The sequence below is a fragment of the Anolis carolinensis genome, chromosome 2 (genome assembly GCF_035594765.1).
Source record: "Anolis carolinensis isolate JA03-04 chromosome 2, rAnoCar3.1.pri, whole genome shotgun sequence".
Classification (NCBI taxonomy): domain Eukaryota; kingdom Metazoa; phylum Chordata; class Lepidosauria; order Squamata; family Dactyloidae; genus Anolis; species Anolis carolinensis.
In genome coordinates, this window is record NC_085842.1 from 313,788,261 (window position 1) to 313,804,528 (window position 16,268).

The window sequence follows — 16,268 nt, forward strand, 5'->3', positions numbered from 1 at the left end:
GAATTTGTAGTTTGGTGAGGGATTAACATTCTTTCGCACAGAGACAAAAGAATACGACTCTCATGATTCCATAGCATTGAGCCATGGCAGTTGAAGAGGCATCAAACTGCCATTGAGTCTACAGTGGAAATGCACCCTTAGTTTCTAATGAGAGTTCAAGCTTGTAGTCATTCAGTCCATACAAACAAGATGAGCTCTTTCTATGAGATTCCTCCCTCTAGCCGTAAGGACAACAAAAGAGAATCCAAGCTTGAGATCTTGTAAGTACTTAGGTGTAACTGTCCCTTACACTAGTGTAAGTCACCCATTGGATTATGGCTTTTAACTGGTAGCTTTAAAAAGTGACATCTCCAAAATCTGCTTTAAATGTTATAAAAATGAAAAAGTTAAGAACCCCAAATTCCAGCTGAAAGTGTTTGTGAGTTCAGCATTCCTTTGGGTGCAAGAGTTGTTACCTCAACGTGAAATACATATATATATTTCTGTGTGAAGCTAAGCATAGGCTCAGAAAGGCCAAAGGAAAGAGCAGAACCAGCAATGTCAACATCAGCAACTACATCTCATTTTTCCAGGAAATGAAGGGTGATGGGTTTTAACGATGGTGAGTTCTATCTTGTTATGAGCCGAGGCAGCCTGCGGGGGAAAAACAAATTAGAGAACAAATGAGAAGTGCTTGTTCTTGATCAGATTATACTGCAGTCGGCGTAACCATACGTCTGACTGAGACAGTTTCAGGTTTGGAGCGGGCTTGATTGCGGCACCTCCCCATTGCAGAGACAATATGTATGTTATGTTAGCAACAGGAGAGAAATGAGGCTGCCAAATTCCGTGTTGGCTTTGAGGATGTTTTTCATCCTATAGCCCAAGCATTCCCGCCTATTTACCAGCATCCAGTAGGGTATTGCAACAGCTGCTGGGGATGTTATTATTTATTATCAAGATTTATATTCTACTCTTAGACAAAATGTTCCTCACAGCAGTTTGCAATGGATCATAACAACACAATAGCCATTAACACATTACTTGGCGGTATGACATTGGAGGGATGTTGGAATTGGTGTGATGTTCAAGCTGTCCCATAGCTCTCTGGGACAGTTTGAATATCACGCCAGTTCTGCCATTGCTTCTGCCATTGCTGTTGCAGATGACTATGAATTGAGAGGGATAGCTAATCCCACAAAGGAGTTCTACAGTGGAACTCTCTGCCTCGGAGTCTGGAGGAAGCTCCATTTATTGGGGTGCTTTGATTGTGCTTTCCTTGTATGGCATGGTGTTAGACTCGGTGTCCCATGTGGTCTCTTCCAACTCTATGGGTCTATTATTCTAAGAAGGACATTGGCAAGGTGGAATGTATCCAGAGAAGGGCAACCAAAGGGACCAAAGGTTTGGAAACCAAGCCCTATGAGGAGCATCTTAGGAAGCTGGGCATGGTTAGTTTGGACAAGAGAAGGCTGAGAGGGGCATGATAGCTGTGTTTATATATTTGAAAGGGTGTCATATTGAGAAGGTTCCAGCTTTTTCTGAATGCCTTGAGACTAGGACATGGAGCAATGGGTTGAGAAAAGAGATTCTATTTAAACATTAGGAAGAACTTGTGATAACAGTGCTGTCCCTGAGTGTGATGGACTCTTCTTCTCAGAGGTTTTGAAGTAGAGGTTGGTTGGGAGTATTTTGATTGTATATTCCTGCATGCCCAGGGGTTGGAATGGATGGCCCTTGTGGTCACTTCCAACTCTATGATTAGGGGCCGGGCTGTGGCGCAGCTAGCTAGTAACCAGCTGCAATAAATCACTACTGACGAGAGGTCATGAGTTCGAAGCCCGGGTCAGGTCTAAGCCCCCGACCATTAATAGCCCCGGCTTGCTGTTGACCTATGCAGCCCCGAAAGACAGTTGCATCTGTCAATTAGGGAAATTTAGGGACGCTTTATGCAGGAGGCTAATTTAACTAATTTACAACACCATAAAACTGCCAGCAAAACACGAGGAAAGGAATGAGGAAGTACAGCCACTACTGGACGATGAAGCAACAGCTCCCCCTGTGGCCGGAATCGTGAAGCTGAAAAAATGTTTTAAAAAATGCCTCTGAGTCTGTCTACTGTATGTTGTTTGTCTGTTGGCATTGAATGTTTGCCATATATGTGTTCATTGTAATCTGCCCTGAGTACCCTTCGGGGTGAGAAGGGCGGAACATAAATACTGTAAATAAATAATAAATAAATAAATTTGATTTTAGGGATTTTTTTTAAGCTTCTAAGCATTTTCATGTACAGTACTACCCCTTTATCTGTAAGGTATATGTTCCAACATGAATACACAGATAATAGCAAATCCTATGGAAGTAAAGGACTTCCAGCCCAAGAACGCTACAGAATCATGTGGGATGACATAGGAAATGCCTGTAAAGGCCATGTTTGGTCAGAAGTGGAAAAATGAAACAATGGTTATTTCTGCTACAGATACATGGGTCATTGTCAATAGAAATCTATCTCTTTCTGTGGATTTACCTAACTGGTAGTACTTGTAAAAGAATGCTATGACCCAGGGTGGATGTCTCAGAAATGAGTCATACCAGATTAATCTCTCTCTCTCTCTTTCCATCCCTCCTTCTTAAGCTATGGATGCAGTGTATAGTGATTACAGCAAACCCGTCTGGTAAAATGTGAGCTAACCAGAGCTTCAGTTAAATGGATTTGCAGCGGCTTGATGAACAGAGCCTTGAGTATGCTCACCAATGGTTCCTCATCATCCTGGAGAGAAGTGACTAGAGGGGTGCTTCAAGGGCCTGCCTTGAGCTCAGTGTTATTCAACTTCATTATAAGTGAATTGGATAATGGAGTAGAGAGTGTGCTGCTCATCAAATCTGCAGGCAGTGCCAAGCTGGGAGGGGCAGTGCATGGCTCAGTGGGCAGAATCAGCATTCAAGATGACTCTCACAAATTGGATTGCTGGGTCGAAACTAAGGGAACGAATTTCAACAGGGATAAATGTAAGGTATTACATTTGGGCAGGAAAAAAAAACAAATGTCCAAATTTAAGATGGGTTACATCCAGCTTGAGAACAGTACAGTGCGCCCTTGATATCTGCTGAGTACCAGGATCCTCAATGGATACCAAAATCTGTATCCTTGTTATATGCAATGTTGTGTCCCTTATATACCCGTATCTAAAGTGACATTTTGAGATTTTGAAAAAATAATACTATCAAGCTATGGATGGTTAAATGTATGCATGTAGAATCCATACACGTGGAAAGGATCTGGGAATGTTCAATGATGTCACCAGAGCCTCGGTGGCACAAAGAGTTAAACCCTTGTACCAGCAGGACTGCTGACCTGAAGGTTGGGTTGCTGACCTGAAGGTTAACAGTTCAAATCAAGGGAGAGTGGGTGAGCTCCTTCTGACAGCCTCAGCTTCCCATGCAGGGACACGAGAAAGCCTCCCAGTATAATGATAAAACATCAAACATCTGGACATCCCTTGGGCAACGTGTTTGCAAACGGACAATTCTCTCACACCAGAAGCATCTTGCAGTTTTTCAAGTCACTCCTGACATGGAAAAAAAAACAGAGCCATCCACTGATCTCAGATTTAGGTGCAGAAACCTTCAAATATGGAATAGTCCTAAACTGCCAAACCTAACATTTATTGGTAGTCAGTCCACAAAGGGGATTTTGCACAAGATTCCTGCCTGCATTGCAGCTGCCTGCCTATTCAGCTACCTATAGCTTCTTTGTTTTCTAGGACTGTTTCCATGAAACATATTACAATTGCAATAGCTCTGGACTGTATCTCATTGTGTAGATGCCTTCTGGATAAAAGGAGACTTCTTCTATCCAGAAGAAGTCTCCTTTAGTTGTTGGAGGAGGAAGGCAGGATGGCATGGGGCCATTGCATACATTTGGTTCTGCATTTCCCTTTGTTCTTTTCTTTCGTAGCCTTAGCTAATGGCTCCCAAACTAAATGCCCCAGCATGAAGCCTTCATAAGGCCTCCATCCCACTAGGAATCTTTTGCTGAGAAACTGTTAGGGCTTTAGCTTTCAAGGCCTTGGGCTAATTGGGAGCCTGCTCTTGATAAAAGAAAAGAGGGTTTTGCTTGGTTTTGTTTGTCACCCTTGGCAAACATCAGGGCCCTCAAGTGGCACTGCCAAGCAAATCACAGGAACTTTGGGTGCTTTGCTCCTGCCTTAAACATTGTTGTAAAAGAAAAGTTAAGTCCAATTTCAGGCAACCAGTTTCCATATAAATTGACATGTGTTCTTACCTCAATTTCATTTAAATATTTGCTTTTCTCTTCTATACACTTATTCAGTCATTTCTTCATTCATTCTCTTGCTCTCCATCTCTTTCTGGACATATACACAAAGGGAACTCTGAAATTATTTTACAAATTTGGTTTTAGTGCAAAGTTGAACAGCCTTGGCCTATCTTCCAACTGTCCTGATTTGGGAGGAAAAATCCCAATTAATCCCCTGTCTTCCCACTTTTTCAGGTGCTTTTAAAATGCCCGTCTTTCCTCTTTTCTCTCTCTTCCTTTGTTCCCAGCTGTACTTCCATTGCCGCAAATTGCATTCAATTAGTAAGAGGGAAAGAAGAGGAGGGAACAAAATATTGCCCTTCCCAGTAGGCTCAGGAAAAACTCCTGCAGCAAATCTTAGTTTATCTCTTCTTCCTCATGGGAACTGTTGCCATCTTAACCATACTCTTACATTGCTTGAACTGTGAAGTGTTTGTCTGTGAAGTGTTGGAGGGCATGCTGCTGATACACTATAGTTGTTGGAAAACTTTTCATACATGGAATTATGCAACAATTGAGCAACTCTGCCTTGTTGGCAAATTGCGATGCTTAACTCAGTGTACAATTAATTATGCATGTACATCTCCATGCATAATGTGCTTCAAATGTTCAGCACCAGTTTTGCAGCCTTGAACTGAATGAAGACAGTCTAGGTAAAGGTAAAGGTTTTCCTCTGACGTTAAGTCTAGTCATGCCCGACTCTGGGGGTTGGTGCTCATCTCCATTTCTAAGCTGAAAAGCCGGCATTGTCCATAGACACCTCCAAGGTCATGTGGCCAGCATGACTGCATGCAGCACCGTTACCTTCTCACCAGAGCAATAATGATAACAACAACAACAACAATAATAACAAAAATTTATTTGTATACCACTCTGTCTCCCCGAAGGGACTCAGGGCGGTTTCTAACCAGTGCAAAACCACATACAATATACAAAAACTTAATACAGTAAAAGCGCATCAGTCCCTATTGAACTACTTACATTTGCATGTTTTCGAACTGCTTGGTTGGCAGGAGCTGGGGCTAACAGCAGGAGTTCACCCACTCCTTGAATTCAAACTTCCAACCTTTGGGTCAACAAGTTCGGCAGCTCAGTGGTTTAATCCACTGCGCCATCGAGGGCTCACCGAAGACAGTCTAACATTTTGAGCCATTAAAATCGAAAATCCTACTAGAGATGCTAATATTTGACTGTTTCATCCTTGCAAGTGAGGACATGTCATTTCCCCTGTTTCCTCCCTGATCTAAAAAGACAGTCCCCAAGTTACAAGCATCCAACTTACAAATGGCTCATACTTAAGAATGAGATGAGACAACATGAAGTGAGAGAAATCTAGTCTTAGGAAGGGAAATTTAGTTATTTTCATGGGGAAAATGTGTCTCCGCTGAAGTTTTATCGCCAGGCCTTGTTTCCACAACAAGCCAAATTGGAGGTTTTGTGCAAAAGAAATACTGTTCCAGATAGCCACGTGAGAGGCTTTTTGTGCTGTTTTCTATTTCTTACTTGATGAAAGTGACCTACTGTTAACTGTTGTGTCTATTCTGCTGAACCTTAAATAATTTTTGTGAGACTAAGCAATTGCTCGGCAGTGATCCTGCAAATCTTCCTGCCTCATGTAATTTATCCATGTGGACAATATGTTAATTTGACGGAGAAACACATGGCTATGTTAACGGAAATCAATACTTGCATTTGCTATGTAGGCAGATCACATATTATTTAATACCTGCTTCCAGATTGTCATCCCTGTGTGTTATGGATTTTGACAGTTTCTTATTTCTGTCTGGAACATAGATTCTGATTATTTCTGGATTCAAACTTCTAGAACTGGCCAAGAAAACAAGTTGTGTTACTTGAGTGGGAACAATAATAACCTTTGCATGCAATAGGAATCAGTTTCAGATCTTGATAGCTCTCAGATTAACTTATGGTCAGAGAAAGAGCAATTGTTGTTATAGTTGCTGTAAAGTCAATTAGCTACGTTGACCCTTTGAGAGATGTCAAAGTCTCCCTGTTATCAACAGTGCCATGGCTTCTTTGATGGACTCTTATCCATCTGTTAAGTAGCCTCCCTCCTTTCCTTCTATCTTGTCAAGTCTCATTATTTTTTCCAATATGTAAATTATGGGCAAGTACTGTGCAAATGAAGTTCTTAACGTGCAGAAGAGCACAACAGAGAACACTGAAATGACCTAAATGGATTAGAGAGTTAGACCAGTTAGACCAAAACTTTCATGAAAGGATGTTATATTGAAGAGGTAGCAAGCTTGGTTTGGGGGGATTTTTTTACTACTCTAGAAACTACGAGGGTTGAATGAAAAGTAATGCCTCCACCTTCGTAACTCCTCAACAGATGACAGTCCTGGTATGCGGCAGGTACTGGCTTGATCAGTAGACTCTCCTCTACAGTTCCATTTGGTGGGAAGCCTTAGCATTGAACGGTTGTGTTGTTAAAGTGCAAAGTATGGAACCCTGCGCAGACGGTTGGTCAATGCAACCTAAGCAACATGCAGTCATTGAATTCTTGACAGCAGAAGGTGTCACCCAAAGGAGATTCCTCAGAGAATGCAAGCTGTTTATGGTGATTGTGTTGATGTGAGTACTGTGCGACATTGGGCGAGTAAGTTTAAAGATGTTGAGGTGGGAACATCTGATTTGTGTGACAAACAAAGAATTGAACGTCCTGTGACAGCAACCACCGAGTTTCACAAGCAAAAGGTTGACAGATTGATTCAGGACGATCGTCGTATCACTCAGAGGGAAATTTTAAACATAATCGGCATTTCACAAGAACATGTGGGTCACATTATTGCTTTGCTTGGCTATCGGAAGATCTGCGCACAATGGGTACTGTGAGACGCCGGTTGCAGAAACAGAGTGTTGACTTCTTCCGTGACGGCTTCAGAAAACTTGTTCATCGTTGGCAGAAATGTATCCAATTGTCTGGTGATTATGTGGAAAAGTGAATAGTGGTAGTTAAAGAGCACATTCTAAGGATTATTTCTGTATTTGATTTATTAAAATATTCCCATCCAAACCTAAGTAACAAAGGTGGAGGCATTACTTTTCATTCAACCTTCATACATGACAGGGCAATGGATTCATGTTCTGCCTAAACATTAGGAAGACATTTCTGATGGTAAGTGCTGTTCAATAGTGGGATACATTGGTGCCTCAGAGTGTGGTTTAGAAACCTCCATCTTTGGAAGTTTCTAAACAGACATCAGATGGCCATCTCTATGAACTGCTTTGACTGCATGTTCTTGCATAGCAAAGGATTGGATTGGATGACCCTTGGGGGTCTCTCTCGGCTCTGTAATTCTTTGAACTACCAGCTACTCTCATGAGACTGAATAACCCATCATAAAAGAGTGAGCAGGCCCTTGGTCTGAGACCTGCCCAAGTGTCCTTATGCATAACCTGCCCCTTCTTCATTTGATGCCCTGTTCTCTTTTTGTCTCCTTGCAGGGGCTGGAACAGATGCCAATGTCTTCCTGATGATTTTTGGGGAGTATGGAGACACTGGGATTCTTCCCCTGAAACAATCAAACCGCTCCAACAAGTTTGAAAGGGATCGGTTGGACGTCTTCGATTTTCCTGATGTGCTCTGTCTTGGAGACCTCTGCAAAGTGCGCGTCTGGCACGACAACAAAGGTAACAAGACAAATGTGATTCATTTCGAAAGGCAGATAATCAAGCAGGTTAGTGGGAGTTGCTTTATATTAAATTTTAGATGCAGTAGCAACAGAAAAAAATATGAAAGAGGGAAGGCACAGGAGGAGCAAAATGAGTTGCAAGAAGGCAAACTTTGTCTCGTAGGCTGGATAATATTATTATTATTCTCATAACACTTTTTTCTCTAACTCGTGACTCAAAACAATTCACGGTTTAAAAGAACAATGCAACTAGAAAGTAAACCTTACAATAGAATTTATCTATTTACAGTATCAAAAGAATTTGCATCACAAGTTTAAAAAATAGAATGCAATTAAAATTATATTAAACTCATTAAAGCAGTTGAGTTCAGCACTGAGAATAGGGTCTGGACTGGATTTATTGTCTTTCACATTAATGTATCCTGTGGCTTCTCTGCAACTTGTGGAAGCCCACGTGCCTTGCATGCAGAAGCCATTTCAGGATTGTTCCAGGCTCTGAAGTTTCTGGGCCAAAATCTGACACGTGGGGTGGCCTCTGATGATTTCATGAAGACTTATGCATTAAGTATCAACTGCAGTATACTGCCCTTATATCCCAGGATCTGATCCCAGATTATCTTCTTATCCTAGATCAGGGGTCCTCAAACTTTTTAAGTGGAGGGCAGATTCACAGTCCCCCAGACTGTTGGGGGGCTGGACTATGAAACAGTCCAAAATTAGGATTGTTGTTGTTGAGTGCCTTCAAGTCATTTCAGACTTAGGTCAACCCTAAGTCTAAAGTTTAGGACAGGGGCCAGGTAAATGAGGCCTTAGTTTGGGGACCCCTGATCTACATGATCTCAAGACCATAGGTAAGCAATGAGACCTCCAAAAACCATCCAGATGGTCTCATAAGACCATCAGTAAGGAAAGGGACCTTCAAAGACCATCTAGATTATCTCATAAGGCCATCATAAGACTATAGATAAGGAAAGGGACCTCCCTTGTACTCACAAGGCCCGCCTTGTGAGTACAAGGGAGAGGGCCTTTTCTGCTGTGGCTCCCCGACTATGGAATTCACTACCCACTGAAATCAGGCAAGCTCCCACTCTGTTAGCTATTAGGAAAGACTTGAAAACATGGCTCTTCCGCTGTGCTTTCGGTGAGTAATTTCTGTTATATATTTCTGTGTTACTCCCCCCCCCCCCCCCCCAACATCTATCCTCTAGACTGTCCCACTTTCATATGTCCCTGTCCACAGTGGAGTACTCCTCTGTCCCTCTTCCTCTGTCCCTCTCACTCCGAGTTTTTATCTTGGTGTTCATGCGGCCTGCCCTTGTTTTACTGTTTCTTTGGTTTTTTGATGTAAGGTATATTATCATTTATTGTATTGCTTTTAATTGTGTTATGGTATGCTGTTTTTATATTTTATTATATTGTATTGCTCTGGGCATGGCCCCATGTTAGCCACCCCGAGTCCCCGTTGGGGAGATGGTGGCGTGGTATAAATAAAGTATTATTATTATTATTATTATTATTATTATTATTATCAAAGACCATTGAGATAGTCTCATATGACCACAGGTAAGGAAAGTGATGGTCTCATAAGGCCATAGCTAAGCAAAGAGACCTTCAAAGACCATCTAGATGATCTCATAAGACCACAGATAAGCAAAGAGACTTCCAAAGACCAGGTAGACTTAGGTCAACCCTAAGTCTAAAGTTTAGGACAGGGGCCAGGTCAATGACCTTGGAGGGCCGCATCCGGTATCCCCGGGCCTTAGTTTGGGGACCCCTGTACTAGATTATCTGGCAATGGAGACTCATATAATCCAGTTTAAAGCAGATAATCTGGGATCAGATCCTGGGAAATAGAGCAGTGCAGAAGGAACCTAAGAATCTCTGGGTCCTCCGACATGACTTACAGCCAATGTTAACCATAAAATGGCACTGGAGGACCTAGGGATTCCTAGGGTCAATTTCTGGTGAGAATTGCAGCAAAGATTCCTAGACATTTCAATCATATCCATGAATAATCAAGTCCATGAACATGGAGAACCAAATGTATTCCTTTTCACGTAATTAGGGAGATGGGATAAGGAAGGTTTAGTTTAGCCTAAAGTAGAGTCTCACTTATCCAACATAAACGGGCCGGCAGAACATTGGATAAGCGAATATGTTGGATAACAAGGAGAGATTAAGGAGAAGCCTATTAAACATCAAATTAGGTTATGATTTTACAAATTAAGCACCAAAACATCATGATATACAACAAATTTGACAGGAAAAGTAGTTCAATAGGCAGTAATGCTACGTAAAAATTACTGTATTTACGAATTCAGCACCAAAATATCACGATGTATTGAAAACATTGACTACAAAAATGTGTTGGATAATCCAGAATGTTGGATAAGCGAATGTTGGATAAGTGAGACTCTACTGTATTTGTTTCTGCATCAGATTCCATCTGATCTTAAAAGTTAGTACATGGGTGTGGGACCACTACTAAATACCAGCTATATTTCAGAGAAAGGAACTGACAAAGCCACCTCTGAGTACTCCATGCCTAAGAAAACCCTATGGCATTCATGAGGCCACCATAAGTTGACAGGTGACCTGAAGGCACATACAGATCCTGTCTGGTGGTGCCTTTTCTCTGGAGGCTTCTTCTCTGGAGGCTTTTAAGCAAAGGCTGAATGAGCATCTGTCGGGGATGTTCTGTGCATTGCTGGCAGAAGGGGATTGGACTGGATGGTCCTTGTGATCTTTTACTGCTCTATGGTTCTGTGATCTTGGAAGCTAAGGCAGGTCAATCCTGGTTAGTACTTGGATGGGAAACTGCCAATAAAGACCTGCTATACTGCAGAGGAGGAAGCTGGCAAAACCACCTCTGAGTATTTCATACCTAAGAAAACTGTGATATTTCTGGGGTCGTCACAAGGAGAGAGGCAACTTGAAGGCACGTGCATGCATGATGTTAGGGATTCCTCTTTTTCAGAAGAGGAAGGGGAGCAGGAAATTGTTCCTGAATCTGAGGGTGAGTTGGAATCTGAGGAGGAGATTTTGCAAGTACCCACTTTTCAGGAGAGGCGAAAGGAAACAGAGCAGAGATATTGTTCAGCTAGAATAGCTGCCAGAAATGCAGCTGAGTAATTAGGAACTGCCCTAGCAGCTGTGAGGGGACTCAGGACTATAAAGCAGAAGCAGGTGCAGCCAGCTCTTGCTGGTAACAAACTGACTAATGCCTATACTCCCCTTGTGCCTGCTTCAAGTCTGCATCTGGGAAACTGCTCCTAAGGATTTATTGCTGTTTCTTTGTCTGAAGTAAGACTGCTATTTGATTTGGGAATTTATCAGAGACTAAGAACTGTGTTTGCCATAAGACTTCCTTGCTTCCTTTTCCATTATACCACTGAGTGTACTGTACTTGATGTTTTGCTGAAGTAAAGCAGTTTTCATTTACTTACCACAGTGTTTTAAGGCTGTTCTTGAAAGACAAAACAGGACACATGCTCACATACTGAAGAGTGAAGGGCTGCCTTCTGGAACTCAAGCCTTTGCACATACACTAATACAACTACAAACAACCCTTTGCATGGTTAGTTTCCTGTGAGCTGAGAATCTGTTCCTTGTGTCCTTGCACCCGTTGTAACTGGTCCAGACAGACATGGCAAGATTGGACCCGCTGAAATGCCTTCAGCGAGGGGACTGCCATCTTGTCCCTCTGCTGTAGTGTCTAGCCATTGTACCTTACACCACAGATGACGTCTCAGGATGGACGTCTCCTCCATCCTTTGCCTTGAAATCCAAGCTATTAATATGGTCGTTTCTAGGAGGAGGCAGAACATGTATTTATAAGGATTTGGAAGGGCAGGGATTGGGGAGGGAGGGAGCTCATCATCATGTCTTCCAGCACACGGTGGTGATACTTGGGTAATCCCCTCACCATGGGGCTCCAGGCTTAATTGAATATACAGGCAGAGCGCTTTTTCTTGTAGTTGTTAAGTGATGGCAATGGCAGGTGTGTAATTGAAACAGCTGGGCTCCATGTCTGTGTGCTCAAGGAAGCGAGAATAAGGAGGACAGACTGACAGCATCAGGCAGGGGTGTTCCAGTAATGCTGCCACACACACATATGCGTAAATTACATTTCTTTGTTGTCTCCCCCAACATCATTGCCTTATCTTTTTAGTATGATAACAGTCTTGTGTTAAAAAAAAACATCAATGGAGAGAGATGTTCTCTTTCGAAGCCTTGTTCCAGTTCAATCTGGGATCAAACTAGAGCAGGCATGGGCCAACTTGGGCCCTCTAGGTGTTTTGGACTTCAACTCCCACAATTCCTAACATCCAGTAGCCTGTTAGGAATTGTGGGAGTTGAAATCCAAAACACCTGGAGGGCCTAAGTTGACCCATGCCTGAACTAGAGGGTGTCAATCTCTACAGAGGTCTGCCCCTCAAGCAGTTAAAGAAGTTTACTTGTTACAGCACATGCTTTTCCGCTCATCTTGTGCATTCCACAATTATTATTAATGAAAGAAAGGTTTAATTGCAAGTCTGATTGATTAGGTCATGCAGGATTGAGGAAATACCACCAATGGGAAAGTGATTCAGGATCATTGTAGGTCATGCCCTTCATTTCTGTGGATTTTGCAACCATAGATTAAACCATTCAAAAAAGAATTCCAAAATACAAACCTTGACTTTCTAATTTCATATAAGGGACACCATTTCCCCTACACCATTGTATATAATGGGACTTGAGCATCCATGAACTTTGGTATTCACAAGGGGTCCTGGAACCAAATCCTAGTGGATACCAAGAGCACACTCTACACATGTCTCCATAATGTCTGGTTTGACACTTGTTTGCCCATTCAGCATATTCATGGCTGCTTTGTCTATTGACAGAGGAGAAATTGGATTTTTGCTTCATCTACTTACTGGTTCCTTTTAGCTTGCAATGACAGGGATGGTACCAGGATGTTGGGGGAGACGGTTGATATAATCGGATGTATTCGTTGGATTAATGTGTAATTGAATACAGACTGGCTCTGACTTTTGGCCCAATGCTACTGGCCCTGTTGTAATGATCACACAGTGTTTTACTTTTTTAAATGGTGTATGATATTGGTTTTTACGTGTGTTTTTACGATCGTTTGTTTTACTATATTTTGTATTATATGTGGCATTAATCTTGCCATTATGTAAGACCGCTCTGGGTCCCCCTGGGGGAGAAGAGCGGTATATAAATTAAATAAATAATAAATAATAATTCAGAACAAAGAATGTTGCTTATCCTGAATTCAGTCATGGGTGTATCTAGGTTGGCATTGTCTACATTGATTGGATTCAGAGACGGTCTGCTGTAGTGGTTTGGGGCTTTGACTGCAACCCTGGAGATCAGGGTTTGAATCCCTACTCAGCCATGAAAATCCTTTGGGTAATCTTGGAGAAGTTATGTTCTCTCAGTATTAGAAGTCACCAAAAGCAACCCCCTCTAAACAAATCTTGCCAAGAAAATCTCATGATAGGTTCACCATAGGGCATAATAAGTTGACCTGATCCTATTATCCAGACAGTTGAGGTGCATCCTAGTTTTTTTAAACCCATGTTTAAAAGGGAAAGAGTTGAGTAGCATTGCCACTGTTTTATCTTCTCAAGCAATGAGATGCTTCTTTTCCTACAGGAATTGCACCAGGCTGGCACTTGGAATACATTGATGTTGAAGACTACGTCTTGGACAAGATCTTCCGCTTCCAGTGTGACCGCTGGCTGGCAACGGGTGAAGATGACAAACAAACCATTCGAGAACTGGCCTGTGCCAATAATGACATCCTGGAACTGAAAGAGAAGACCTGTAGGTCCAGGGAGGAAGTTTATCTACAAACAAGGGGGAGGGATTGTGGTCCAGTTGGTTTTGGAGTCTACATCACTGGAAATCTGTAATTGTTCAACTTCTAGTACTTAAGCATGCTGCTAAAACAGAGTTTGGGACTAATATTCAGATCAACCATCCTCCCTAGTAGACCACATCTTCAACTGACTAAATAGAAACTGGAAGCAACGTCACTTAAGATTTTGATTTGGCCAATTATTGGGCAGTTTTGGAGGGTTCTAGAAAGTTTTTTATGGTACATTAAGATACATGGAGGATAGGTTTTTGCTATGTTTGGTAGGAAAATAACTTGAAATTACTATTTTAAGAAATTCTGGGGGCTTTGGTGCACTCCAGGGGACACATTTGGGGTTCTGTAGACTACTGGGCAAACTTTGCCCACCACTATGTTGAAAACTAAAGCAATACCAGCTCTCTTCCAACATAATACAAATGTAGCAAAAGACATGTGGAGAAGTAGCAGTATGAATGTGCTATTTCTGACATCACTTTCTGCATGCCCATGCATGGGTACCAATATCTGAAATGCAAAAGCTGTGTTTGAGCAACTACTAGCATGTTTTCATGAGATCCAGAAGCTGAAATCCCATAACGTGTGGTTACTTACAGGGAGAAAGCACTAATTTATCAATGGTTGCATAAAATAATAGCAGATATAATAGCAGGTGGATGGCACCATCAATGAAGACATGTGTGCTGCCAACCCGAGACCTGAGGATGCCCAAAACAAAGCCCTGTCACAATGCTAACCCCTCCATTGGGAAAATAGCTTAGAAAGAAGAAAATGATGTATAGATATAGATTAGATATATAGATATAGATACAGATGATATAGATATAGATAGAAAAGTCTGCTATAGAGGCTTCATAAAATTTGCCCAAGAGGGTTAGATAAGCACTGTGTGTTCAGAATCTTTGGCTTAATCTACACTGTAGAATTAAAGAAGTTTGATGCTACTTATCTCAATGCTGTGGAATCCTGGAATTTGTAGTTTGATGAGACACCAGGACTCTTTTGCAGAGGAGGCTGAAGACTTTGTAAAACTGTGATGTCAAATTGCATTAATTCTCCATTGTAGATCCACCTTATAATTTAACACGGTAACACTTCTTGATCAGAATCCTGTTGGCATCTTATGCACATGTAAGTTCCCCCACAGAAGTATTTAGACAGTTCTGTCTGATGTTGCGTAGCCTCATTCCATTCAACGTTATGGAAGTGGAATCGTGCATGCAACAAAATTGCACATTAATATTCATTGTGCATGGATTCTTATGTGGATTCAGTTTCATATTTGGTGTCTTGAGTTACATCTACACTTAGATTTAATGCAGTTTGACATTTTAACTGCCATAGCTCAATGCTATGAAATCCTGGGAGTTGTAGTTTTGTAAGGTCTTCTCTGCCAAAGAATGCTGGTGCATCGCTTAACTATAACTCTCATTATTCCATAGCATTAAGCCAGGGCAGCTAAAGTGGTATCAAATTGCATTCATTCCACAGTATAGATGCATCCTCGATTCCATTGCACAAAAATGCCACTCAACAAAAAGGTTGCTCGACTCCATATGCTCAGATTTATGTTACGCAACTGTGGTGCAGGATCTGAGCCATTTAGTACTACTTACAATGAAACCAATGTAGATCAGGATTTCAGATGCTTATGCGGACATCTTTCAGATGAGGTCAGGTGTGGATCATAATTAATCATGTTCCCAACTTCAGAAGTCATAGTCAGGAATCGGGGATTCCTTGCTTCTTCTCCCCACTTCAATGTCTGATCTTTCTTGAATTCCAAGCTTACGAGATCCTCACCATCACCAGTGACAGAGATGACGCAGAAACCAAGGAGAATGTCATTGTCATTTTTGAAGGGAAGAACGGACGTTCCAAAGAGTTTCTTCTGGAGAACTCTTCCAAGAAAAGGAGGTTCTTAAGGTAGGTGCAATAACAATATTATGTCATTCCAAGCTTTGGAAGTCTGTGGAGTTCATCAGACCTTCTAAAATACAGCCAGAATACAAGAGACATTATTTCCATTTGTTAATGTATTTATTGGGCTTAAATAATGTATAACATGGTCATGGGCAAACTTTGGCACTCCAGGTGTTTTGGACTTCAACTCCCAGAATTCCTAATAGCCTACCGACCACTTGCATCATCCTTATGCCGGGAGGAGGATGAGACACATGATGACTGAGAGCGGTCCACAGGTCTCTCAGGATCCTTGTGCCTTCTTCGAGCTGTCCTACCGGCATAAGGATGGGGCCACTTGCATTGTCCTTATGCCGGGAGGAGAATGTGACACACGGTGGCTGAGAGCAGTCCAGAGGGCTCTCAGATGCTGCATGTCCCTTATCAAGCTGTGCTCCTGGCATGAGGATGGGGCCACTTGCATTGTCCTTGTGCCAGGAGGAGAATGAGACACACGGTGGCT

General features: G+C 42.0%; 1 protein-coding gene across 1 annotated transcript in view; it reads left to right on the forward strand.

Moving 5' to 3' along the window:
* The window catches only part of loxhd1 (lipoxygenase homology PLAT domains 1), a 210,406-nt gene that overhangs the window by 190,095 nt on the left and 4,043 nt on the right, over positions 1 to 16,268 (forward strand). Inside the window, exons 37-39 of the mRNA XM_062972582.1 lie at positions 7,766 to 7,951; positions 13,621 to 13,791; positions 15,631 to 15,769. Coding sequence (XP_062828652.1) covers positions 7,766 to 7,951; positions 13,621 to 13,791; positions 15,631 to 15,769 — 496 coding nt within the window. The remainder of the gene's footprint in view (positions 1 to 7,765; positions 7,952 to 13,620; positions 13,792 to 15,630; positions 15,770 to 16,268) is intronic.